Source organism: Cynoglossus semilaevis, chromosome 1 (assembly GCF_000523025.1).
Source record: "Cynoglossus semilaevis isolate Cse_v1.0 chromosome 1, Cse_v1.0, whole genome shotgun sequence".
Classification (NCBI taxonomy): domain Eukaryota; kingdom Metazoa; phylum Chordata; class Actinopteri; order Pleuronectiformes; family Cynoglossidae; genus Cynoglossus; species Cynoglossus semilaevis.
Genome location: NC_024307.1, coordinates 3,981,666 through 3,993,488, shown reverse-complemented (window position 1 = coordinate 3,993,488; position 11,823 = coordinate 3,981,666). Strand labels below are relative to the sequence as shown.

Here is an 11,823-nt window from a genome sequence, read left to right as displayed (position 1 = left end):
CCCATTTTCTGATGACTCCCTAGCGCCCCCTGGATGGCCCCCACATTGAAAACCAAAACCAAGGTATTAAATAAACAACAACAGGTAAGATGATGAAGAAAAAAAAAAAATCCAAATTGCTGCAGAGATCTAATCAACGTTGTACAGAAAATCACTCAGCGAGTGCTTCAGAGATCCTCGGGGGGAGATGGCTGGCTGCAGGAGTATTCTATCTTAAAGAAATACAGTTCAGGGACAGATATCGAGAAACAGAACAAGACAGAAAGGCAGCGGAACAAAGACAGACACAACGGCAGCGAGAGAAAAAAGACATTTTAGCAGAGCCTCTTTGGTTTACCTGCTGAGTCTTCCTGCAGGCCCACATCAAAAGACAGCTTATCTGTCTGCGACCTTGACGTCTTCAAACAGGCCAGGTACTGTGGCGAACACAAATCAAACCACATGAGACGGAGCTGTCACACACACACTCTCTCTGCAGAGACGTTGACAACATTGGTTAAAAATTGTTGGTAAAAATGTACGACGCGTTAACCACAAGAGAGGTGTGATCACTGATGATACGTTTTTGAACAGATTTTAGGCAGAATGACAGACGATATTTACAAAAACGTTTTTGTTTCACAGGAGAATCTTGAGCTCAAAAAACCCAACGTGTGTTTTTGGAAGCTTAAGGTTCCATTAAGAACATCCAGCTAATGTCAGGTCAGGAAAAAAGTCTACAACTGAAACTACTGTCCAATGGTTTGTCAGAAACTGTAGACTGATTATTATTGTTGAAGAAAATGTTACGATACACATTAAATACTAAAATCCGCCAAACCCATGAAACAAAAGTTTGAGTTTTGCATATTTGTCCTCACTGTTCTCAACGTAAATAATTCCATCATTTGGATTCGTCACAAATAAAAATGTGTTTGAAACACACGCATCTACCTGCTGTTGATGGTTGTTCTGTTCCAGCAACATCAAAAAAAAAAAAAACAGTATTTGTCATTTTTAGGAATATTAATTAGTCGCGATTAATCATGATTAATCATGATTAATCGTGATTAATCCACAGCTAGTCTATGATTAATCACAATATTTTTTTTTAAACCTTTTGACTACTTTTGTCTACTCCAGGCGTGGGCAAACCTTTTGACTCGCGGCCCATAATTGTCCTAAAATTGAACAGGGGGGGGGTCGGGTCAGGAGCAGATACTGTAGATGGAACGTTCGTCTGAACTAAGAGAAATGACATGTAAAAGTCATGCATAAAGGCTAAAATGCTAAAATACTTTAATTTTCTACACCACCTATTGGGGAAAACGTGGGTATTGCAGGGAAAAGGCAGAAGTATAATGATAATAGAAATAAATTATATAATTTGGAAAAGTTTGGCGGGCCAGATTAAAAAGCTGAACGGGTCGCATCCGGCCCCCGCGCCTTAGGTTGCCCATGCCTGGTTTACTCAAAAACGAATGGCCATTAGTCCTAATTGGTCAATTATCCTACCATGGAGCTGAAGGAATGACGCAGGAGGATGGCATGTCCATACAGAAGGGTCTTGTGTCCTCCACTCTGTGCTGCCTGGACAGACACAACAAACACAAACAACAACACAAATGTACACAGTTACTCGGTTGAAGGTCACTTTAAGCCTCCATCGGGGGTCGACCTAGCCGTCTTCTTCCAGTCGCTCCAATTATTTATGACCTCCGGCACCGAATGTTGACCTCAGCAAAGAATACCTCCCCAATGTTGATGACCTCAACCGTGGACATTCACCTCCCCCGGGAGGTTCTGAGACTCTACCTCGCCAATGAAGGCATGCAATCGGAGTCGTCGCAGGTAGTGGTGTTTCTTGCACCTGTATCCATGAGCGATGTGGGATACGGGATCATCCTTCCAGCACTCCCGCTACAAGAGTGTGGGAAGGATGCACAACTACCGCCGCCCTTTGATGCAATGTCAACAACAGCAGGGACTGACTCCACCACTGACAGGGTTGGGTTAAGATGCAGGAGGAAGGGTTAAAAATGAAATCATATCTCTACGGGTAGAGATACAGAGGGGGACGTTTTTGGTTTTCTTCGGCAGGCGACTAACGTGTTACTCACCTTCCTTATGAGCCTCTAGGAAGCATAAGGGTAAAAAGAGTTTCATTATTGGGAAGAACTGTTGTTCTCTAATATATTGTTCCTCTGCAGCGTGGTGTCAATTAAAAGCTCTCTTTTCTAATGTTACTAATAGGGATGTGACGAGGCGATACGACTCGATGAATAGTCGATACAAATGTGTGACGATTCGCAACGATTGAAATAAAAAAGAAACGTAAACACAAGGTGTGAGGAGTAGGCTGCGTTATCTTTAAAAAGTCACTGGTCATACCATGACACTACACACTTTAGTACAGTAGGTGGCAGTATGCACCTCAAAACGTTGGTTGTGACCCGCTATTAAACCAAAGATGTCAAGTTCCTACTGAAACAGAACGTGGGAAGAACTTGTTCCACAGACAAAGGAAATCTTTCCAGTTCATATTCTAAGTTTTCTGCACTAACCCTATCTTTTATTCAGGTCATTCCCCGCTGACCATGGCTCCAGCGTTGTCGCTCCCTAACGCAATATAAAGGCTGAAAGGTCACATTGTACGATCCTACGAAGCTCATAAATGTCAACAGTTAGAACCCGCTCCATGAACAGACTGGTCATCTGTTGGACAGCTATAAAAACACTTTTACAACTTTTTGTATTTCCACATTCCATTATTTCTAAATGTATACAGTATTCTCTCTCCTATCGCGGTAGTTGCGTCCCAAGACCCATCGCGAATATGAGGAAAACTGCGCAGTAGGGGCGAGATTATATTATTATCGTATAGTATATTAACCCTTTACGAACCACCACCACACTCTTATCAACCCTACCTAGAGTTGTAGAATGGCGACACAGAGCAAAGTGAACGAGAGCATTTCTACAACCCATGAGCCAATCAGGGTGAGGAACAGAACCTTTACGAACCACCACACTCTTATCAACCCTACCTAGATTTGTAGAATGGCGACACAGAGCAAAGTGAACGAGAGCATTTCTACAACCCATGAGCCAATCAGGGTGAGGAACAGAACAGCATACTCAATTGGCCAATAGTACACCGAGTACCCAACAGTATGCTGTTTACGATCTTGGCTAGGTAAACAAAGCTACCAGCCATCGTTCGTGAATGCGCGTGAATCTCAATTTCAAAACGAGAATCCACAGAACTTTTATATATATACTTATTTTATTTTTTTGCTATTTTTGCGCCAAAGCAAAAATTTTGCGAGATCGGATTAAACAAAAAAATCTGCCATGTACTGAGGGAGCGAAAGGAGTCTGCCATGTACTGCGGGAGCGAAAGGAGAACCGTGATATAGAGAGGGAACATTGTAATAGTTAATACATTTTATTAAATAAAAAATAAGAAATAAGAGAAATAAGACATTTGACTGTTAATAAATACCGAGACTCCTGGTTTTGTAGTAAAGTATACTACAAAACCTGGCAATATTAGTTGCAATTGTTATTTTAAAAGAAGGGATCAAACTTACTTTTTAACACTATGCTATTAAGGCGAAAGGAATTATTTCCAAGACAATAGGATTATGCAAAACAAGACATGCACTGTTTGAGAAAACCATAATAATAATAACAACAACAAACTCCTTCTCTTATTATTATCCATTCAGTTTTAATCTTGGCTCTGGGTTGTTTTGTTTTTTTTGTTTTTTTTTTGTTCCTAGCTGGCCTGTGATGTGATGCTGTTGTGTTGTGCAAACTGCAGCAATGCCTTCCAGATTTCTTGTGTGCTGCTGCTGCTGCTGCTGCTGCTGCTGCTGTATCCAGGCTGAGGTGCTGAGCTTAATGCGGCGAGGCACATCTAGCTGCAGTCACCACAACAACAAAGTCTTTCTCTCGCTGCCTTATCCACTGAATAAGCAGAGCGAGGCAAAGACGCGGCTCAACAAGGGTCGATTCAGGCTCATAAAGCGAGAGCTAAAACAACCCCGCACATCTTTACCTACGCTGTCAACATCTATTATGAGGTATAAGAAAAGAAAAAAAAAAAAAACAGCTCCTCAGCAGAAGAGCAAGCGACTTCCTTGGAACCGTGTGATTTGGCATTTATCAGGCCATGGTCTCCTGTCGTGTGAGCTTCATGTTTCACGTGTGTGTGTTTGTGGTGGTCGCAGCGTTGTGGTTTCTCTCGGTAAAAAAAAAATCCAGTGATGACAACCACAAGCTAGGAAGACAGACCTGATGGAAAAAGGGGGTAAAGGAAACACGAGCCCACCAGAGTTCAACACAGTGGCTCAGTGTCTTTGATTGATGCTTCTGACCTGCCCTTTTGATCCCCTCGTTCAGCTGGGTCAGCACTTTTTTTTTTTTTTGAACGAGATGACAGCATATTTGCACACACACACTCACACCAATCCGTTTACGAACAGCGAGCTAATTTGGTGCGGCATTTACACAAGCTGTGAGTTCACTGCTGTCCCCACCGGTCCCCTCTCCGTGTATCGGTGTATCGGTGCCTCCGGGCGCTAACACAGCTCCAGCCTCAGCCGCTGTCGATTGATAAGCCCATCTGTTCAATGAAGTATTGATTTCAGAGTCTCAGCCGAGACATTTTCAACCTCCATTTCCTTTTTAATGGCGCTTCCCCCAGTGACATTTCAGTGCAGGGGAAGAATGATAAATGGACACACAATATCGAAAACAAATAAACGCAAACTGCGAGAATGCACTGAAGTAACATCACCATTAAGTAGCCCATCTGTAACCTGTGGTGGTATGCACCGTCACGGCAGATAATATTGACCAAAGAAAAAACATTCCAAAAATGGCAGAAGCAGAAGTCTACTACAGACACCCCCCTCCACCCTGACCTCCGACCTCCGACTCCCCCATCGGTGTTTGTCACTCACCCCTTCACTGTTCTGTCCACTCTTAGCCAACATTTCCTGCAGGGCCCGCACTGACAGGGACTGTTCCAGTACAAAGGTACAGATGCACAGGTCTGGAGGAACATACTGCAAATACAGAAAAACAAGTATCACATAACAATATAAATACACACACACACACATATATATACAGTATATACACATATATTTGCATATACATACATTTACATATATACATATATAGATTTATGTGTGTGTATGTATATGTACAAACACCTGAATATATTTATATACATATATATTTGCATATACATATATTTACATATATACACTGGTATACATTTATATGTGTGTATATGTATATGTACAAACACCTGAATATATTTATATACATATATATTTGCATATACATATATTTACATATATACATGTGTACATTTATGTGTGTATATGTATATGTACAAACACCTGAATATATTTATATAAACATATATTTGCATATACATATATGTTTACATATACACATGTATACATTTATGTGTGTATATGTATGTGTACAAACACCAGTATATATATTTATATTACATATACACACGTATACATTTATGTGTGTATCTGTATGTGTACAAACAGCAGTATATATATTTATATACACATATATTTGCATATACATATATTTACATATATACACGTATACATTTGTGTGTATATGTATATGTACAAAGACCTGAATGTATTTATATACACATATATTTGGATATACATACATGCCGTATTTACATATATACACACATATACATTTATATGTATGTACTGTATATGTATATGTACACACACCTGCATATACTTATATACACATATATTTGCATATACATATATATTTACACATATACACACGTATACATTTATATGTGTATATGTATATGAACACACACCTGAATATATTTATATACACATATATTTGCATATACATATATATTTACATATATACAGACGTTTACATTTATATGTGTGTATATGTATATGTACAAACAGCAGTATATATATTTATATACACATATATTTGTATATATATTTATGTGCAAATATATTTGTATATACATCTATATTTACATATATACACACATCTGGTGAAACAAAATCATGTTGTCAGATCTTAACACATTCACACATTCAAAAATACACTGTATATTTCAAACGTAGCTTCCACATACCACATGGATTTGCTAATTGTACGCCAGCTGCTGTTAGCACTCGTGGATGCTGCACAAAAGCTGGACGGAAGCTGGACTTTATTGGAGTTGTAAATTCATTAACATTCTCGTTATGAAGAGATCAAGGGCTCACACATCACTCCGTCCAAAGCCTTCGAACGGAGAATAATTTAAAAAAATAGGACTCCATATTGTCTTTGAAAGCAGGGCAGATGTTTACTGACAGAGAGAGGAGTTAATATAAATGTAAAACTGGTCTAACGACGCAATATTACTAATGTCAGCTGGAGGAACGACCACGTGACAGCATCGTGTTGACAGATGTTAGCTGTCACGACCACGTGACAGCATCGTGTTGACACCAGTTACGGGAGAGAAAGCTGTGGCGCGGAGGAGAAATCTTAATGAAGGATTTGGTGGGCGGCAATTCACCCCCCCACCTCCCCCGCCCTTATCTCTCTGGGTGACTAACGGCTGACCTTTGCCCTCTGCCGGAGCAGAGCTGTAACATTTCGAAGCTGTGGAGGAACGGAATGAAGGTCCAGAGCAGCTCGGCCGTGCCCTGACGTTTGGTTTACGACCAATCATGCGCTGAGGGGAAGAGTGTTGTTGGATGATGGGTAAGGATTGATCTCACCTCTATTTCTGTCTCCTGTGACGAGGTCAGGAAGGAGCATTTTATCTTCGGCCTAATTGGAAGAGCTTCTATAACTGCGAAATGAAGCGACTTAGGATGTTTTATTTATTAGCCCCTCCTCCGCGTTCCTGAATTCACGATAATACGCAAACAAATCGAGGGCGATGGTAACATAAAAGATCGTAACCGTCCTTCCTCCAGGGGTCATAGCATTGAGTTAGGCAGGGCCAAGAGTTGCTGGTCGTATATAACAATCAAGCAGCTTCTCACAGACTGATTGATGTGGCCATTTATACCATACACACTTTAAACCAGGCCCATCCCATTACCCAGGTTCTGTGCATTACTGCTAGTTCACCGAGTCACTCACTGCTCCAGACCCATTCCTAAATTGCTATCCTGGGGCTTTTCCCAACACTCTGTCGCTGATCCCCGAGGTGTAGTGATCCCTTCTCATAAAAACAGAAAGCAATGAAGACAAAGTGCCAGACAAGAGGAGCATCCATCACACATGTCAGCTGTAATTACCATCCAATACAGGGTGGAGGTCTCACCTCCCCCTGCGCCCAATAACCACTCAGCATCCACCACTACCAGCACACAGTGTTGGACACCATCTTAGTGAAGAAATGCTATGTCTAAAAGAAGAAGACCAGGAGCAGAGGGACTCACCGTCAAACACACCAAAAAAAAAAAAAAAAAATTCTGATGGACATGTTCCTGGATCTCTGGAGGCATCACGGCCATAAAATATTCTGCACCTGCCTGGTGCCATAATTGAACTATGAGTGTCTAAATGAACGTGTAAATCACTGTAATTATTTCGTGAAGATTAATCAGATTTAAATTTTGGATGGATTTTAAGACAGGCGGGCTGATCTGTATGCAGCGGTTCCTTGACTTACGGAAGAATTCCGTTCCTACGGCACGACTTGAGTCAATTGTAAGTCTCACCTATACCTATACCACTCACCTACGCTAGTGCTAATACGATGCTAACATCATAATCTAGGACATAAAAAACGTCAGAAACGTTTGACTTACGCTTGCGAGTCATAATGGGGGGAAAAAACAACAACACACGTAAGTACGACGTAAAACTGGCGAAACTAAACAAAACGGTCTTCCGCGTATAGTGCCACGCGACGACGTATTCATCCGCTCCGCTCACCAATCTAGTTCCCGTGAAAGTTTCATAAATCTATGCAAATAGCGATGTAACCGCAAAACAAAGTAGGTCGCGAACATCGTAAAACAAGGACCGCCTTTACTGCATATCTCGTAGATCTATCGTAGATTTTACTTATTTGCACAAACTGGGCATAAAGAAAAGATTTCGTTCCATATTTCGTAATGTCAATTTATCTAGATTAATCGTGCTTGAGTCATGACGATGAGATTTAAAAATTTGATCGTTTGACCTAAATTGAAAATTTAAAAAGGCAAAATATTCGGGGCAAAATAATTAAAAACTAAATCTACATGATAAAGGTATTATAGGAAAATATGTTCAGCTACAAATTCAGTCCAACAATTATTCAAGAAACATTTACATTAAAAACCATTATGTAAACAAATAAAAAAAGTAAAAAGTGTATTTCTGTTTAAACTAGTCCTTCAGTGGATGCTCCTTTTAAACATTATGTAAACAAATAAAAAAAGTGTATTTCTGTTTACACTAGTCCTTCAGTGGATGCTCCTTTTATTCAGAACATTTAGATCCAGATCGGTTACTAGTTGACTTTTAACCTTAAGAACCTTCCAGAATGTTGCCTCTTCAGTATTATTTGGTCTTTATCTCAAATTTTGGAAAAAATAAAACAAGCTTTGTCAATGAATATCTATTCAGTAATGACTAGGGTAAGTCGACAAACTACAAATTTGTTTTTCCTCGACTACTAAAACACGTTTTTTTTTTTGTTTTTTGTTGTTTTTTTGTGACCTGTTGGCTCGTCCCAAAGCCAAGCTGTTTTGGCTGCGTTTCGTAAACTGCGTTGCCAGTCAAAGAAAATGCCGTGACATCTTGCTGATTACTCCGGTTAGCAATTAAACCGAAGTCATTAATACCCCACGCCAGCGAACGTGTCCTCAGCTACAGACCTCGTCCTCCGCTGCAGTAAAGCTGTGGACGGAAGATAGAGCCAACGGTTGAACTGTTTATGACACGATCCATCAACTGTGTGGAGACGTGATTTCAGGGGGTTATCGTCTGAAGACAGAGTTGTCTCTGAACAAGTGAACTCCACGAGGAGACTTCGGTGAACTTTGGTTTTCTCTCTTCGTCTGCTTTACTGCACTGATTGTCTGCTGAGGCCAGTGAGTGGACGGAGGGAGGACGAAATGGATGTTTGCTTTAAACAGAGCTCCTCTCTGAGTGAGTGCATCCATTCACATGGTTCAGTTCAGGCGATGTATATATTTATATATATATATATATCATGAGTATATATATAGTATATATACAGTATATACTGTATATATACTATATATATATACAGTATATATACACATAAGATATATATATATATATACTGTATATATCCTAAGTGTATATATACTGTATATATACTATATATATATACAGTATATACTGTATATATACTATATATATACTCATGATATATATATATATATACAATATATATATATATAATATATATATATATATAAATATATATATATATATAGAATATATATATATATATATATTTATATATATATATATATTATATCCTAAGTGTATATATACTGTATATATCCTAAGTGTTTGAGTTTCTTGGTCTCAAAAGAACACTTGACAGAATAATTATAACAAACGCAGCCAGATAACTTCAGATTGACGCGCTAAGCTGATTCACTGTTTGTTTTATTTTTTATTTTTTATTTTTTTCCCCCAGTCAGACCATCAAACAACGCTGCAGTGGAGTCAGTTCACCTACCTTTGCCTCAGATGTGGGCTCCAGGTAACACAGCCTGTTACCCAGTCCCTCAGCCGCCAGGCAAAACTTACGATTCTCCTTCTGGATGCAGGCCACGCACTGGAGCACCACTTCATCATCCTGTCAAGACAAAACCAGACTTCAGAAGGTGTGCCTGTGCATCATGTGCTGAGAGAAACCATCCAAAACATCACGACTATATTACTGTAAAAAAAAACAAAAAACAGATGTGGACCCGACAGCTGAATCACGGTGGAAATGGAACGTTAGACATATTGAAATGAGACTCATCAAATGTAAGAGAACTAGCAAACACTGGTGCCAATTACTGCCAGTTTTCACATACAATTGAAGTTTGAGACAGTGGTGCTCAAAGTGTGGTGCGGGCTCCACCTATGACCTGATGTTTTTGTAGAAATGCTACAACATTAATTTGACCAAAGTGGAGTTTTTAACTAATGGGTGTTAAAGTGTCGACATGTGGGTGCTCGCTTCCATCTACCAACAGGTGGCGCTGTAATAATAATAATAATAATTAGCATTTTTTTTGTTAGCTATTAGCGTGTAATGTAGTGAACATGACTGTGTCATGTTATAGAAGGGAATAATTAGCTCCGTAAATGAACATCGCCATGCGTGCAGAAGTAATTTACACGGCTTACGTCGTATTAGCAAATATGCGTGAAATTACGTTAGCATGCGTCTTAGCAGGTACAGTACAGTGTGATTTTTTTTTTTTTGGGTTTTCATTTTTCATGATCGGGGGCAGAAACTTGGTATTTAACTTAAGGTCAGTGATATATTTCACAACCTTTATGTCGGACACATTTTTAATGTGACCTCGTTTTATAAAATAATTACATCGCACGGGTACTTTAAGCCATTGAGCTTAAGACATTCATCTCCACAGAAGGATGGAGGCGGCTGTTGTCCAAAGGCGTTGATTATGTTTTTGTAGCGCTGGCCCTTTAAACGCTGCACCGGACGATGTTGCTCCGGGTGATAGGAAAGCTTGTGGAAATCTGCTGATATGAGCTGCTGTGGGACGTACAGTATAGGGTTGAGTGGGGAAAGGGGAAGTTTCAGCACAATGGCCAGCTGCATTATTTAATGTGAGCAGGATTGTGCTGAGAGCAGAGTGCAGGACAGTAGTAGCCGGGCTTCAATGAGCCTCTCAGCTGCAGTGCAGCATGATGCAAGTAGGACGGAGCAAAACACGGGAGGATGTGGCAGCTACACACACACATACAGTATTTATACATCGACATGTACGTATATATACTGTATATATACCACTGGAAAAGCCAACATGACAGGCCTGAGGTCTGTCAGACGGCACACAAGAGCAGGAGGACGTGTACTTTAAGGTGAAGAAGTACAAAAAAAAAAAGTTGGGTTTACAGGAAGTTTTGTTGTTTCAGGAAATAAACTTTCACAAATAACGACAAATTTCAACACAATGGTTGGTAAATTTCCGTGATTGCTATAACAGTAGATACAATCAATTTGTGACGATTCATTTTAGGGTTTTTTTTTTTTTTTGTCTCTCTGTTCCCAGAATGTATGGAAAAAATATTTAAGAATGACAGTTTAATTTAATTAATTTAATCACAATTAATCACAGCCTGTGTGTAATTATTTGAACTAACTGATTGATAGCCCCACACAAACATACACACATATACATATGAACTGTTTATATATATATGTATATATATAGAGAGAGAGATGTATGTGTGTATTTATATATCAACATATATACACACAAGTATACATGCATAAACATATGTGTGTTTATATATGTTTACATGTGTATATATGTATTTATGTATACAAACACAAGTATATATATACATATACATGCATACATACATACATATATATAACAAATGAAGACAATTCTCTGCTTTTTTATTGTATTCCAAAATTTCAACCTTTTGCTTTTTTGAGTTTTATTGTATATATTAGTATATATTTTGTTTGTATATTTTTTAAAATTTTTTAAAATTTTTGAAATTTTTAAAATTTAAAAATGTTATTAAAAATTTAATTAATTTTTTTAAATTGTATATATTTTGTTTGTTAATAGTTTGTTTTATATATAT

At 38.8% G+C, this 11,823-nt stretch overlaps 1 protein-coding gene across 1 annotated transcript in view; it reads right to left on the bottom strand.

The window, feature by feature from the left end:
• LOC103389101 (ryanodine receptor 3-like) overlaps positions 1 to 11,823 on the bottom strand; it is a 78,035-nt gene that overhangs the window by 49,722 nt on the left and 16,490 nt on the right. The window contains 4 exon segments of the mRNA XM_025059321.1: positions 338 to 416; positions 1,495 to 1,569; positions 4,950 to 5,054; positions 9,719 to 9,838. Coding sequence (XP_024915089.1) covers positions 338 to 416; positions 1,495 to 1,569; positions 4,950 to 5,054; positions 9,719 to 9,838 — 379 coding nt within the window.